A 16,484-nucleotide genomic window follows, 5' to 3' on the forward strand; every position below is an offset into this window, starting at 1 on the left:
ATATTGTTAAATAAATTGATACAGAAAACTGTAAGAAATTAACAGATAACTAGACAAATGGCACAAAGAGACTATTGTCAAAAAGATGAAAAGTTTGAACGGGTAAGGAAAAGAGTTCAACCTTACTAGTAATTTCAAAATTCAAAATGAAACAATATTCCATCTTTGGCTTATCAAATTAGCAGAGAATTTAAAAGGTGAATGCAAAATGCTGGTACTGAAAAGGGCATTGGGTATTGAACTGGGTAGGCAAATTGTTACAATCCTTTTAAAAAGCAAGCAATTACATGATATAAAGCAAATATTATTGAACCCAGCAACTAGATTTTGGGAGCTATAAACTAGGAACATAATCTATTATACTAAAAGAAAATTTTTACCCAAAATGTTCATCTCAGCATTATTAGTAATAATAAAATGTTAGGAAAACACTTAAATGTTCAAACACAGGGAAATACGGTTATCACAGTGATATTCACCAAAAGTGAACGAAAAAATGCTTATTTTTTAATGCTAAATGAAAGCATAAGAAATAAAACGTGTGTGTATACACAGGTATGTTCTACTTCTCATGTAAAATAAAGATTATACAGACAAAAATATGATGATTGCTGTGCATCTTTAGGCGACTTTTTCCTCCTTCTACATTTGTATATTTTCCAAATATCCTATAATGAAAATATACAGTATTAGCTTCTCAAATTAAAAAATGTTTTTCAAAATTTCTTTCTTGTTTTTCAACGCCATGTTTGGTTCCAATTTCTTTTTCTAAACTCAGAGAGTAGAGATCAGCGTCCTGGTTCCCCTTTCCTCCAGGCTGTTCTGTCCAGCGTGACCTGCAGGGTTGATGCAGAAACCCCGCTTGGCTGCAGGGCCTTCGCTGGTCGGGCGCATCCAGGGTGATTCCGCTGCAGGTGGGGCCTTATGCTACCTGTTCTAGGGCCGATTCATCCAGTCTGCAGAGCTCGTCTCCTCTCCTTGCCCAGAGAAGTGTTCCAGGGGGAGGGAGGGGCAGAAGCAACAGCCCTGAGGCGAGAAGGAACTGGGTGTCTTTGAGGAAGGAAGAAGCTCAGACCGCTGGAGCACAGGGAGAGGACTGAGACCAAGGAGGCCAAGGAGGCAGGAGGCTCAAGGTCATATATGGCCTCTTAGGTCCTGGCGGGAGTTTGGATTCTATTCCGAAAGTAATTAGCAGCCCCTGAAAGGTATGAGCCAGGAAGTCACATGATCCAGGGGCAATTTGAGGCAGCTCGGTCTGTCTGTGGTGATCGCCCTACAGAGAGGCCTGAGTTGAGGTCACAGAGGTCAGTAGGGTTATATCGCATCATCTTAAAAGTTGGGATTCAGGGAATGGGGAAGTACTGACAGAATTTGGGGAGGAAGACGGACAGGGAGGGGCATGCCCACAAACCACCTGGTTGCCCCACCTGTGGAACGCTGGCGGGAGAGGAAAGGGAATAGTGGAGAAGGAGTCCAGCGTCTGACCTGGGTGAGAGGCCATGGGATCCTGCTCCTGAAGCCCGGAACACAAATTGGAAAAGCAAGCCCACCTTTGGTGCTGGTGGTTGAAGCCAGGCAGGTATCCTGGGGCCAGGTCGGTGCCTGGGCATCGGGGCTGGACCTGACATCTACTGGGCATCTAGGGGTCTCCAGGGCCTCAGCAATGCTGCTGACCTCCAGGAGGGAGAGCTCGCAGGATCCATTTCAGAAGGACCCCAGCCCCACTCCTGGGCCGCGTTTGCCATCCCCCACCCCCATTTTCAGGCAGTCTCCCCTGATTGGAAGGCTGGGGGGAGGGAAGTGAAGTTGGGAGTCTAGGGGCCTGGCTGATTGGCACCGTGACCCCTACCTGCAACCATCCAAGGGTCCCAGGGCCCGAACGCCTGGCTGGAACCCGAGCATCCTGAGGACTTGGAGCACCTGTCCCGTGCGGGTCCGGGGGTGCTGGGGTCCCTGACTGACCGCATGAGCAGGGGGTGCAATCTGCACAGGAGGGACCCCTGGATGTCCTGCCCGGCGCCTCTCTGACCACCCCTTCTTCCTCACCACCGTTCAGACCCGGTGTCAGGGATTACAGAGTATAATATTTACTGGAACACAGATGAACAGACAACATAAACATTTCAAATGTGATAAATATTTATTAGACACATACGCAATTGATTGGAATACAGCCACGAATCAGATGAATGGGCAAGGGGCTTAACGGATTGTTGAATTGTCCCTGAGTGGGGGAGGGCGGTGCCTGGGGCAATTCCCCGTAGTAAATTTCAGGAGGGTGAGATTGCCAGGGGAGGAGGAGGGGCCGGGAGAAGGAGGCAGGGGCAGGGAACTGTGAGGATCTGGGAACTGGTTCTCTGAAAACCCCCGGGGTCCACATACTGGGGAAAGCCTTTTCTTGCCCGTCCTGGGTCGTTGGTGCTCTAACTACAGGGTCGCTACTCCACGCCCTATTCAAGACTCTGACAGCGCTGGGGAGGAGCCTCAGGTCCAGATGCCAGCCCTGCTGATCGTGCATGGATTCCCCTCCCAGGAGGGAGATCTGAGTTTTAATGACGTCGCAGGCTGTGGGCCAAGCTTCAAATGCAAAAGAAACGGCCGCTGCTAAAGTATATCATTAACGATTTGAAGAGGGTTGTCCCACAGATCTAAGATCCACCGCTTTGACAGTCCCCTGTCTTCCCTTTAACTTCCTGCTCTCTCTTGAGAACTGAAGGTATGTGCGGCACAGTGTTTGTAAGATTCTGTGACAGGAAGTCTAGCACCTCCTGGCTCTAAGTAGGGGGCCCGGACCAGGGTCACGGAACAGTCTCCGATAACAAGCGGTAATGAGAGTGGCAAAAGCAGCATTTTATCCGGTTGTTCAGAGATGAGCTTTCTTGGATAGTGTAAAGGGGAAGGAAATGGAAACTAATCCCCTAAAGAAGGTTAATAGTATCCACGCATTTAAATTACATCAGTCTCGTTACGGAGGATTAAGAGTTGGAGATTCTGCACATTCACGCTGTGAAATTCCAGGAGCGTTTCCATCTTCCCAGAGGCAGTCTCTTTCTGAGTTGTTGCTCAGGAGCAGGAAGGCTCAAATTTTGGGCCTCAGGATCCCTTTACGCTCTTAAAAATCATTAAGGACCACTAAGAATTTTTGTTTATGCAGCTTATTAATGAATAATTTTAAAAACTTCATTTGTCAATTCATTTTAAAGCAGAGATGAACCCATTTCATGTTAACATAAAACATATTTTTATGAAATATATTTATATTATCCGAAACAAAAAAAAAATAGTGAGAAGAGCAGTATTATTTTATATTTTTGGAAATCTCTGTAATTTAGTAGAAGACAGCTGGATTCTCACATCTGCTTCTGCATTCGGGTAACTCCGCCCTACGCTCAAGAGAAAACAAGGGTGAAAGGGGCAGGAAGGTCTGGCGTTGTTGCAAACATGGCTTTGACCTCATGGACCCCTTGCAAGGAACGACCTCAGATGTCCTTAGGGTCCTCAGGCCGGGTTGTGAGAACCGCAGCAACTGATCAAGGGCAGCCGAGCTCCAAGGGGTGGGGGTGGGGTGGGGGGGGAGCGGGAGAGAGACGACGTGGAGGGCGGGCATTGCCAGGGCACGTTTCCGCTCCAGCTTCACACCACGTTGGTCCCCAGAAACCTCCCCGCCCCCCCAACAGGCAGGTGGCTCCAGGGAGGAGTCCTGCGGTTATTTTAGGATTCATCCATTTTGTAATGCACAAGGTGTTTTAACTGGAGTATTTTTTTCTAATAGGAAAACATTGTGAACCTAAATGTATAGCAACAGTAGTGATTAAGTAAATTATATTTTCTAAAGCCGAATACTCTGCAGCCATCAAAAAGAAAGTAAAAAGGGAAGATGTACTCAATATTAATATTCTCAGGGTTTGTTAAACAGAGAACACAAAGTATAGAACGATGTGTATATTATGATCTTTTTTTAGTGTATTTTAGAATAAGACGTGTAACCGGGAAAAGACATAAGAAATTGCCTATGAGGATTGGTTATCTTTGGGCCGATATAGAAATTTTAAAAAATTTAAACCTTCCATGAGGAAGATGGGCACGGATGTTAGCTCAGGGCCAGTCTTCCTCAGAAAAAAAGAGGAGGATTGGCAGATGTTAGCTCAGGGCTAATCTTCCTCGAAAAAAAAAAATTTAAACCTTCCAGCACTGAGTAACATATTGTGTACAATTGTATTAGGTCCTTAAAGAAATGGGGACAGGAGAGGTTTCGCGGCGGCGGGAGCAGGTTCTATTTCCGCCCTTTTTGCGCAGTCCTTGGTGGGAACCCCAGGAAGACTCCTGCGGGCTCGCAGCCCGCCCCTCTCCGCTGAGCCCGCCGCTTCCTTCCCTCTTGCCCCGCCCACGCCCCGCCCTCGCCCCTTCCCATTGGTCTGCCGCCTCTCCATCGCGTCCAATCGCAGCGCTCAGCGCCAAATTTGAATCGCTGTTTTCATTTGAATTGGGAGAGCGAGGCGGGCGGGCTTTCCGCGCCCGAACCGCTGACGCCGGGCATCTCCCAGACGTAGCTGGGCAGGGCCACCTGGTCACCGGCGAGGGCGGCGGCGGGGGGAGCGGGGACTGCGGCCGCGGCGGAGGGGGGCGCGGGACCGGGCGGAGTCCCGGTTCCTGTAGAGCGTGGCGGGCGGTGGACACAGGTGGACTCGTCGCCGGCTCCTCAAGGTGCGGACTTGGGTTGCGCCTTGACAAGCAGTGGACCCACTGGTGACGGTGCGGGCGACTCGTCCTTGGTGAGCTGCGGCCGGGGCGCCTCCAGGGGGGGCGCGAGGGGCGGCTGTCCGGACGGAGACCGCGGGGACTCCTCCGGGCTCTGAGGGGACCTGCGCTGGGAGCGCGGCATGGGCCGGGCTCATCCCTGTCCCTGTCTCGGTGGGAACTCCCGGGAGACGCGGCCCTAGTGGCCGGCGTCCTGGCCGCGGGTCTTGGGGGACTGTAGGTGCTGGTGGGCAGCCCCCGGGACCTGGCTGGGGCTTCCACAGGGGTCAGGTGAGGTGTGGGCCGGGGCGGCAGAGGCATGGTGAATTGTACAAGCCACCCCAATCCGTCGCTTACAAGTGACTTAGCTCTTTGCTTTCAGAATAACCTCCCCCCAACCCACCCCGCCGCGTGTGTTATTCGGTTGTTTAACTCAGTGGCTGTTCCTGCAGTGCAAGAGTGGCTTGTAAGTTTGCTGCAGCAAACCTTTTGATGCCTGACCTTCCCATACGGATTATACTCCAAATCTTGTTTAGAAAATGGGTTCTACAGGACGCCTTGTTACCATCAAAAGGAGCGGGGTCGACGGTCCCCACTTCCCTTTGAGCCTCAGGACCTGCTTGTTTGGAAGGTGAGCCCTGCGCATGTGTGGACAATTCAGTTTAAAAGACTTTAATATCTTCATCACAGATTTAACAGGCTGTAGGCTTGGCTCTAGGAGTATTTCCTGCCTTCAGGTTTTCCTCCAGAGGCCCTATGTATAGTCAACTGGACATAGTTGTTTATTATGACATAGAAGCTTGGAAACAATGTTTATGTAGCTATTTTTCTAATCAAACACAAATTTTAAAATTGATTTGATAAAGATCTCTAAATGGAGGAAAATGCAGACGATTCTCAAATCCTGATTCACTTCAGGCAGTCTTTAGAAGACCACTGTTCATCTGAAATCCCTCCAAACTTGGTCTTCCGTGGCTCTTGGAGGACGCTGTTGAGCAAAGGAAGGAAGGAGGCTCTGCAGATGGTTTGCGGTCTTTTTGGAAAAATGAAAATGGGAGGGAAAGCCCTCCTGCTAGTGTTTTGAGAACTCCTCTTTTGTTGCTTTCCAGGGTTGGTGGCAATAACTAAGGTCCCCCAATAACAGGAAACATTGTTAATTGCACCCTCTTTCATTTTCTAGCAAATGACAGGTCACTTCCCCCGGAGTCCTGTGTGGTGTGACACCCCACTCCCTTCTACCCACAAACTGTCCTACCTGCCTCATCCCTACCATGTTTATCCCACCTTAGAAATTCCAAGCTCTTCTCACCTTGGTGCTTTTAGCCAGTTTGAACTTTATGACTGGAATGTTCTCTTTGCCCCCCTGTGTGGGTGATTACTTTCTAACTTTCAGATATTGGTTTAAACGTTACCTGAAAAGAAGCCTTTAAGGAAAATTGCTCTTGCCTTTCCTGGCACCACACATGGTGAAGAGTCTTTGGTTTGTCTGTCCCACTGCTAAGCTCTCCAAGAACAGGGACTACCTAGTTAGTAATTATGTACTGAGTGCCTGGTATGGGGTCTAGGAAGTGAGAGGTGATGAATACTTAGTACTCTCTAAGTGTCCGGTAGAAAGGTGGGCTGGATTTGGAATCATGTAGCAGTAGTTCTCAGCCTAGGGCCACTTTGCCCCCCAGGGGACTTTTGGCAAGGTCTGGAGAGGTTTTCCCGAGTCGCATGTGGGAGGCTAATGCCACTGGCGTCAGTGAGCCAAGATCAGGGATGAAGCTGAATGTCCTACAATGTACAGGCCAGCCCCCACTTCAAAGAATCACCTGGCCTGAAATGTCAAGAGAGCGGAGGTTAAGAACCACTGATGTGTAGTGATTCTGTTTGGTAGTTTCCTGCCAAACGAATTCTAAGTTCTAATGAGATAGTCTCTCTCTCTTGCTGGAATGTTCTTATACCTCCAAATCAAATTCTCTTCTTTGTTTTAAAGTCGCTGTTCACTTTCCATAGCTGCTTTTCTCCTCAAAGGAAAAAAATTAAACATTTTGGTATCAAATGGCAGTAATTCTGGTTATTATACAGCAGTGAATAGGTGTATTTTTAGGTAAGATTTTGTAATTTAGAAACCCGTTCATAAGAGTATGGTCGGATGATATGGGTGGGAAGAGAGAGTCTCAGACTCGGGAGCTTCCTGCTGAGAACAGAGAGGAGAGTATATAGTTGTTCAAACTTACGGTAACGGGGACACCAGAGACCCGAGGAGCCTCACTGAGGCCTCTTGATTGGTTTCCCTGTGGGTTCGCGTATTCTTCCTTCTGGCACTTCCTGTTGATGCTCTTCCTGTGCAAAGACAGGTTGAGTCGAACAATGCTTTTTCGTTGCATACAGATTAGTATTTTTAATGCTAGGAGGTTTGTGAATCCGTCCTTTAATATAGTGTAGTTTTAAAACAACAATAAAAGCTCACAGGTCATGAGCTTTGACTGTGTGCCAGGCAAATGACAGACACGTATACCTCATTTGATTGTTTGAACAACACCATGGCATGGGTGCTATGTAATCCTCCTTTTGTATATGAAGAAACTGAGGCACAGAGAGATGCCAGCATAAAACACAGCACTTCTGGTGGTGATTAAACCTTTAAACGTTCGTAGCATTACCAATAAACATAGATAAACTTTTTTTATAGGGAAAAAGCAGAGTATTAAAAATAATTATCATTATCCAAGCTGATATAAAGTACTCCTTTATTTGGGTCTTATAACCATAGATATTTTAGTAAAAGGCAATTCAATTTTGTATTATATATACAAATACGCAATATATAAAATTTTCTATTATAATTATTTTTAAGTACTCTAAGTTTTAAAGATTTAAAATAGTTGTTTATGCAATACTTGTAAAAATCCTTTGCAAAATGCAAGGATCATTTACATTGCCCAATATGTTGTCCCTTTATGTCATTATATTTACAGATAAGCATATAGTCAAATGTTGTTTTATTTTGAAAAGTTGATGTAATTTTTTTAAAAAATTGCAACAACCTAAAAAAACCTTAACTCTTTTCACTTAAGGGGTGTGGAATGTGACATCCGTATCCAGCTTCCTGTAGTGTCAAAGCAGCATTGCAAAATTGAAATCAATAAGCAAGAAGTAAGTGGGCTTTTAGAAATCTATTTTTTAGAACTTTTCATTTTACTTTTTGTCTATTTATTAGTTACATCTTTTTCTCCCTTCTTCTACTTGTAGGCAATATTGTTTAATTTCAGTACCACAAATCCTACACGAGTAAATGGATCTACTTTTGATAAACCTGTACAACTAAAACATGGGGATGTGATAACCATTGTTGATCGATCTTTCAGGTAGGTAAAAACTAATTGGGCTAAAACTAAATGGATCTTTTGATGCACCAAAAGCTAGCCTCGCACATCATCTGTGACCCTTTAACGTTGGTGAATGTCAAAGTGTTTAGGCTGTCCTTCTCAATGGTAATTCTTCATCTGAAATCATACGGATCTAGAAGGAAAGACAAATCGGGCTTATGTGATTCAATTCAAGGATTTGAGTGCACATGACTCTGCCAAAGCGGAGGGACCAGATCCTAAAACAGTTTTATTTTGTTGTGAGTGTTGTGAACCTGCCTACATTTTCTAGTTTCTTTTTTATTTCAAAGTAAAATACGCTCGTGGAGAAAGATACAAAACAAGACATAAGCCTAATTTACCATGAGGCGAACACCCTTGTGAGTACCACCTGTTACGGACTGAATGGTGCTCTCCCAAAATTCCTATGTTGAGGTCCTAACCCCCCAGTACCCCACAGTATGACTGTTTTTGGAGACAGGGCCTTTAAAGAGGTGATTAAGTTAAAATGAGGGCGTTGGGCTGGGTCCTAATCCAATCTGACCCATGTCCTTATAAGAAGAGGAGATGAGGACGCAGAGAGAGAAGCTAGGGGAGCCGGTGCTCAGAGGGACCTCCATGTGAAGAGGCGGCAAGAAGGCGGCCACAGCAAGCCAAGGGGAGAGGCCCAGAGGAGACCAACTTCCCGACACCGTGGCCTCAGCCTTCCAGCCTCCAGAACTGTGAGAAAATGAATTTCTGTTGTGGAAGCCACCAGTGTGTAGTGTTTTGTTATGGCGGCCCTAGGAAACTAACACACCACCCGAACCATAAACAGAACATTTCTAGAGGCTTCTTCCATGACTACTTCTTTCGCTCACCAAGAAACCACTGGTCTGGCTTTTCTGATAGCATCAAAGTCTTCACAGTTTGGCCACCTGAGCACGCATCTCTAACCACTGCCACTTTCTCTGTCCTTATTAAACTCCGTACATTTGAAACGATGAAGTATGGATTTGTAACTGACTCCTGCTCTTAAGGTTGTGAGATTCGAGCATGGATGTTACAGTTTGTTCCTTCTCACTGCATGGGTATTTCATCGAAATAATAGATGCAGTTATAAACACAATTATATGCCATTTATCCATTGTGGATGGACCTTTGAGTAGTTTTCCATTTTCTGAAATGAGTCAGGGCTTGTTTTATGATCAGATATGGTTAACTTTCTACTCCTCTGTGTGTTGGTGATAAGAAGGTGTATTCTACAGCTGTCGGGTGTGGTGGTCCACCTGTATACGTCCTTTAGATTCAAAATCCTAACTCTAGTATCACAGTAGTTTTTTCCCCTGCTTCTTAGTTACTCAGGCAGGTAAGTTGAAATCGTGCATTGAGGACTTTTTTCTTGTTTTTGTTTCTTAGTTGTCAGTTTTTGCTTTATACATTTTGAGCCTATACTTTTCTGTTTAAATTTAGAATTATGTCCTTCCCGTGGCTGAAGCTCTGTCGTTTATCATTTTGACATGCCTTCCACTTTTGGTAATAGTTTTTGATTAGTGGTTATATACTATAATTTTTTCTATCACATTACTTTTAACTTTTCATAATCTTTAAGGTTAAGTTGTCTCTTAGAACCGGCTGGTAGGTGCACTTTTGTTTATAAGTGGTATATCTTGATAGGTTGACCCTTTTGTTCTTATAAAATGTGGCTGGTCTCTGTGAACAATGTTCATCTTCAAGTCTACTGTGTTTGAGGGTAGTGTAGCCTCCTCAGCTCTCTACTGGTTGCTGTTTGCATGGTGTATCTTTTCCCATCCTTTTAATTTCATCCTATTTGTGTCTTTGAATCTAAATTGTGTCTCTTGTAGACAGCGTATAGTTGGATCAGTTTTTTTCATCCGTTCTGCTAAGTGGAATTCTGCCTTCATTTGTATTAAATGGGTATTTTCTAATGTACTATTTGAACTCCCGGGCCATTTCTTTTACTGTGATTTTTGTTGAGATGCTTTCATTTTTAAAGGATATTTTTATTGAATATAGACTTCTAGGTAGGAAGTATTTGATGTGGAACGGACACCAGAACTCTCTCTCCAGAAGGAGATGCTGTTCAAACTGGGATTAACTGAGATGATTAAATACCTCCCCGAAAGAACAGCAAATGGCTCTTAGGGGAGGGACTTGAGTCAGAACTCTGCTCCTTAAGAAGCAACTCCAGATGCCTGACTGCTCCACATCTCACTGAGGGGGCACCTAAATTCGAATCAGGCCACCATACTGAGATACCCAAGTTCAGTATGCAAAATAAAAGGTTGCTCTGTGAATTGCTACCCGAGGTCTGTTAGATCAACTGTGTATCTTTCTAAACGTGGCCTTCATGAGATGTGCCTGTCTTTGTTCAGACACACATGGAATAAGTGGGAGACTGGAGAGATCGTAGTAGTCTTAAGTGAAAGGATAGCGCTATAGTGTCCCTGTGGTAGGTGACATCACAGAGTGATTAAGGGGTTGGGCACTAACAGGTTTGCTGGTTGATCTTCCAAGCCATCAGATTTTCAGGAACATAAACTAGTGGAAACCCGAGATGGCTCTCACGTGCCGTAGGTTCGCACACGGGCGGTGCTCAGGGATGCTGTCGAATCATGCAGGCTGCTCAGTATTCAGAAATTTATCTGGGACCCCAACCTCTAACAACAGCTTTCCAAAAGAAACTTGAGGCAGCTTATCTAGATTTTTAGAGTAAAAACACTCTCCTAACTCTAAATTTATTTCCATAAATAAGGTAATAGTTTGAACAAAGCCTGAAGTTTGTTCCCTGCTCCTTGGGCGTTAACCAGATATGGAGTCTTTACCATCAGTTGCAGGTCTTTACTCTAAACGTGTATCTCATTCTATGCACTTCAGGTATGAAAATGAAAATGAAAGTCATCAGAATGGAAACGAGTCAACTGAGTTTCCTGGACAAAGACGTGAACAGGTGATGGGGGAGATTCTCTAACTTTGGGCATGACGTGAAATCATGATGTGCACTTTGATGAATGGATTCTCACAAGGGAAGGGGACTTGGCAGTTTTGGTGGGAAAATGTAACTAAGGTATTAAAACAAGTTGAACTTAGACATATAAAAATAATTTAAAACTATACTTTCTCTTTGTTTTCAAAATGAGAGTACCAAGGCAGCCTTAACACTTTTGGTCCAAAAAGTTCCCAGAGTCTCTCCTGATCTGATCTTCTTGCAAACTTTGGCTCAGACAACTCCAACACATAGAACTGAAATTAGGAACTAAGTTGTCTGTTGGCTCATTTTGTCCCCCAGTCAATCTACTCATCCATCTTTATGCATCTGAAATAATCATGTCAGAGTTGTGAGTGTCAAAGATGCTTCTCAGTTTTGATATACAGATGACCTGTGACCCTGGAAGAGCCCGTGCTGGGTCGTGTGAGAGAATCTCATCACGTGTGTCTATCAATAGAGAAAACGTATTCCAAACGGTTCAGCTTATGAAAGCATGATTCTGGGGCCGGCCCGGTGGCGCAGCGGTTAAGTGCGCATGTTCTGCTTTGGTGGCCTGGGGTTCGCTGTTTCAAATCCTGGGTGCGGACATGGCACTGCTTGGCAAAAGCCATGCCGTGGTAGGCGTCCCACGTATGAGGTGGAGGAGGATGGGTATGGATGGTAGCTCGGGGCCAGTCTTCCTCAGAAAAAAGAGGAGGATTGGCAGCAGTTAGCTCAGGGCTAATCTTCCTCAAAAATAAATAAATAAATAAAAAAGCAGAAAACAAATCCAAATAAATGTTTAAAAAAAAAAACCAAAACATGATTCTGGACCTGTCGTTGGAGATTTAGTAGGATTTAGTAGATTTAAGGTAAATCCTGAGAATTTCTGTCTTTCCTGCTTTTCAGGAAGCTACCCAAGTTAGTCTCAGATGACCAGGTTGGAATTCACTGGTTTAGGACAGTCGTCATAGGTACGCCTGAAATTAGCAACAGGCCCTTCAATGGAAGGCCCCTGCTCCCACTGGGTGATGCTTCTTCCCGGGAGAGTACCCTGCACGTTGACCCTCTGCTCATCAGCTTTGGGGGCAAGTTAGCTTTTGAGGTATCCCACACACCAGCCACCATCCTAACTTGTTGGTAGGTGGAAGCAAACTAACCAAAAAAGCTGGACTGTGGGTTCAGTAAGTGCCACTCAGGGGTCTAGGAACTGCTCGTTATCTGGATTGTGAAAAAGTAAATATTGAAACGGAATGCTTAGAACATAGAGCAATTTGACAATGATTTTTATGGCTATTGAATATAACAGTACAAAAGATATGGGCTTATATTTTGTACATTTTTTTTTTCCCTGAGGAATATTAGTCCTAAGCTAACATCCACTGCCAATCCTCCTCTTTTTGCTGAGGAAGACTGGCCCTGAGCTAACATCCATGCCCATCTTCCTCTACGGTATATGTGGGACGCCTGCCACAGCGTGGCTTGACAAGTGGTGCATAGGTCCACCCCCGGGATCTGAACTGGCAAACCCTGGGCTGCTGAGGCAGAACGTGCGAACTTAACCACTGTGCCACTGGGCCGGCCCCTATTTTGTACATATTTAAAAATTTCAATTCATTTTTATTTAGTCATACAATTCTTGGTCAACTTCAGCTTGGAAATTAAAAACTGATCCTTCATGTGGGAAATTTGTGAAGCTAATGAGATAGATACCAAGAAATCTGAAACTGATTTAAATTATTTGCCTTGGGTATATTTTGTGGGGTTTTTTCCCCTGACAATTCAGATATAATTTTCCTCCTTTGAAACAACATTGCACTTTTATGTCTTGCATACGTGTAATTCTGAAGCTCTTCCTCGCCGTCTAAGGTAAGTTCCCTGTGAAACATTGCGAAGGCGCTGTTAACGGCGTGTCGAGGAAGAGTGCTGGGCCTGGTGGCTGTGCTCTACACTGCTGGTGCACTGTTCTGCTTGTGTTAACTTCTGGGTTTTCAGATCTGCCCTCAGTACCTGCCAGCCAAAGAGCCCACGTGCCCAGTGGAGCCTCGGTTCCCGCCCAGGTCCTATAGCCGATTTCCGATACAACTGAGTCTAAAGTCAATGATCCTGGGCCTTTGGTAGGTTGATCGATACTGCGTGTTGTGAGGGTTAATTTTAACCTTGCTGCTTCTTTCATATGGTGACAAGAAAGAAGTTTGAGGAAGTTATAAATACTTACTGAGCTTCAATTTAAGCAATTGTAAGCTTGAAGTTTGTTTCTTATTCCATCAAATTTTTAAAAATCAGCCGAGAAATACTTGTATTATGACCACTAGCACCTGAACGTCTTGGACTCGCTTCTCAAAGTCTCTAAGAGTCGTCATACAGGAACAGTTTGGTAAAGAAGATCATCAATAGGAAGAATATTTTAATAAATATGACTGTCGGTATTTGAAAAGGCGTCTAAATTGCTATTCTTATTTTGCCAATTCACAGGGATCTCTCCGTCGGGCCTCAAGATCGAGCTTCTCTCCGGACCCTGGTTAGTATTTTGGTTTTGTTATGGGATCCTGGAAGATCAGTTCTCTGTAACATTACAGGAAGGAAGGGACAATGAGAACACAAGTGTTACATATCTAGGCTCACAAAAATTAAGAGGTTGTGTCATTTAATATCACAAATGTAGTCAGACACCTGAGTTAACTTTTTCCTAAGTGCTGTATGAGGCACCATGCTTATTGGAGAGTCCACATATAACACATCTTCTTGCTCACTTGTCAGGTTAAATTCTGAATAGATTAATAGTATTTGATGTCTCATACTGGTTATGAGAGGCCAACGTGATTTTTCAATTTAGACCAGAAAAATAGTATGAGAATACCATTATTACACAGTTTGGGCATTAAGTAATTTGTAGGCTACGTGAAAAGCTAGGTTATAAGACAATTTGAAATAGTTTTCAAATTTGAATACTGCCTATGTTAATCATTGAGAAAATCTTGAACTTCCGTTTCTTATTTCCTAACTCAACATCAAGACGGGAAAGTTCAAGATTCTGATGCCCGTTCAAAACTCACTGAAGAGAGTGTTTCAGCAAGGGCTCTGGTACACGTGAAGAATGTCGAAGCAGCTGATACTGTCTCCGATGATTCAGAAGATCATGTTGCCAGGAAAACACCTACTGTTCTTCATTCTTCAGGACTTCCTGGAGACAACTGCAGAAATGCAATGGATCCCCCTCCTGGGGATTTGAAAGAAGATTCCAGTGTGACGTTAGTGAGCCGTAATGGAGAAGTGAAGTCTGTTCCGTCTACACAGTGTCTTAGGAAGAGTGAAAACAATGACTCTCCCTTTAGGAAGCTTTACGAGTCAATGAAGGAAGAGTTAGACGGGAAATCAGAAAAAGAAAATGTTCTGTGGAGTCGTAGAAAATCAGGATCACAGAGTCATTGCCCAACAGAAAACAAAAGTGCTGGTGGTTTACAGGGCGGGACACGAGTGTTGGTCTCACTTAAATCCAGACCGAAATCGGGTGGAAGTACTCAAATTAAGGCAGACCCTGTTTCGGCAGAACAAGGAAGTAGCCAGACTGAGGAGAAGACAACTGACGAGGAGCCTGTTCAGACTCCCCAGGAGACCACGAGTCCCAGCGGTCCCCACCTGGAGACGCCGGGCACCAAGACCCCGGCACAGCCTTCACACCGGAGTTCCTCACGGAGGCGTCCGAGTGAAGACCGGAGTGTTAGCCAAGGGAGCGAGTCTGTGAATCCGGGTCAGAGGGAAGGCTTCAGGGCAGATAATAAAACCTTTACTCCTCGGAGGTCCTTAACTAGAAATCAGACACCCACTAACGTTGAAAATGCTGGTAATTTTGGAAATACTCCAGAAAAGCTCTTTTCCAAAAAGAGGAAGAGTCTGCCAACAAATGTTGACGTTCTTACTACAGAAACAGAAATTCAAAATCAAACTATTTTAGCTCCATTGCTCGTTCAAGTTGAAGGGAAGATTCAAAACGATGCCCTCCACAAGCCTGAGAAACTGGACACCGCAGCTGGACAGACGCGCTCCGGGTCACCTGACCTTAGTTCAGTCGATGTCGGCAAGTTCGGTGACTCCATTAGTAAGTTTATTTAACTCAATTTATTTTCCCCCAAAAGTTCACACCTACCTTTTATTAGATACGAATGAAGGAGGGCTTCCTTCAGTCAGGAATGATCTGCTCTGTGGTAGAGAATCTAGGAGCTGCTGGGAGTACAATGATGAGACCGCCATATTTGTTGTCTCCTCTGATAGATTCTCACTGAACACCTGGATAATTATAACACGGAGGGACCGAGGAAGTGCAGGTTGTCAGGGAAGAAAACGGGGGAATCTAAGGAGATAGGGTGGTCCCAGAACATGTTTGAGTCTCCTGGTCAATCTCTGGCAAGATAGAAAGGAGAATAATCATAATTGCTTTTCACAGGAGGTTTAATTCTGAACTACAAGCGCCTGTATCCTGTGAGTTTGATCCACTGGATTAAGTCAAGGGGAATCCCTTGGAAATCTTTTAATATAGAGTGGCTCTCAGATATTTCTGCTCTGTTCTCAGGGTCTCCTACGAGCAGTTTCTTACAAACACTGGACTGTCCCCATGGCTTTATGTGCCAGGCGCTGGTCTGCCAGCTTCACAGACATGCACACTTGATCCTCCTGTGGGCAACAGGAGTGCCCACGGGACAGGAATTCTTGTTATCTCCATTTTGCAGACGGAGAAACTGACAACCTAATGTCACACAGTGAGTGGCAGAGATAGGACCCCTGTGGCTGGCTTAGTAGCTCCTGGGCATCCTCCTACCCTTTCAGGGGTCTCCGGGCATTTTCATGCAGTATGCTTACTGTCAAGGCTCTGCTTCTGCAGAGGGCCCATAGTGCAGAGGTGCGTGCTCTCTAAAATTAGATTGGCACACATCAGTCGCAGGGTGCCTACGATCTCATACAGGGCACGTCGCTTAGACAAGGATTTATGTTGACTAGCAGTTCATAAAGATGTGTAGTGGGGGTGGGACTCATGAGTGGCCTATCAGAATCACCTGGAGAAGGTTTCAAGTTCCTAAGTTCTGCTCACTCGGTAGGTCTGGGTGAGGCCCAAGTATGTGTCTTTTGGAAAAGCTCTCAGGCCACTGGGAAAGCATCCATCTCCGATATGCCCCCGCTTCCGAGTGAGAGCTGCTGCCTCAGATCAGTCCCTTCACTAAGCTTTGCCCACATAGGACTTTTCTGCATTGTGAAGAAAACCTTTGTTCTGTCAAGTTGGGACTTGGTGTTCTAGTGGTTTGACCCCAGATCCTTCAGGTGCTCTTGAAGCAGCTTTCGCTTTGTCAGCATGACAAAAGAATGAAGCTGTGTGCTGACTAGGTTTCAATGAATTTTACAGTTGGTTTGTCTTCGATTGCAGTTTCAAATAA

General features: G+C 45.0%; 1 protein-coding gene across 3 annotated transcripts in view; it reads left to right on the forward strand.

The window, feature by feature from the left end:
• The first annotated feature begins 4,511 nt into the window (after window positions 1-4,511).
• MKI67 (marker of proliferation Ki-67) overlaps window positions 4,512-16,484 on the forward strand; it is a 28,450-nt gene continuing 16,477 nt past the window's right edge. Inside the window, exons 1-7 of one of the 3 annotated variants that reach the window (XM_014733330.3) lie at window positions 4,512-4,772; window positions 5,190-5,368; window positions 7,800-7,878; window positions 7,975-8,090; window positions 10,968-11,040; window positions 13,534-13,579; window positions 14,075-15,157. In XM_014733330.3, coding sequence (XP_014588816.3) covers window positions 5,277-5,368; window positions 7,800-7,878; window positions 7,975-8,090; window positions 10,968-11,040; window positions 13,534-13,579; window positions 14,075-15,157 — 1,489 coding nt within the window. In that variant the 5' untranslated portion in view covers window positions 4,512-4,772; window positions 5,190-5,276. Of the gene's footprint in view, window positions 4,773-5,119; window positions 5,369-7,799; window positions 7,879-7,974; window positions 8,091-10,967; window positions 11,041-13,533; window positions 13,580-14,074; window positions 15,158-16,484 lie in introns of all 3 variants that reach the window. The other 2 variants (XM_005602153.4, XM_070251314.1) reach the window with 2 other exon arrangements.

This window comes from Equus caballus, chromosome 1 (genome assembly GCF_041296265.1).
Source record: "Equus caballus isolate H_3958 breed thoroughbred chromosome 1, TB-T2T, whole genome shotgun sequence".
Classification (NCBI taxonomy): Eukaryota; Metazoa; Chordata; class Mammalia; order Perissodactyla; family Equidae; genus Equus; species Equus caballus.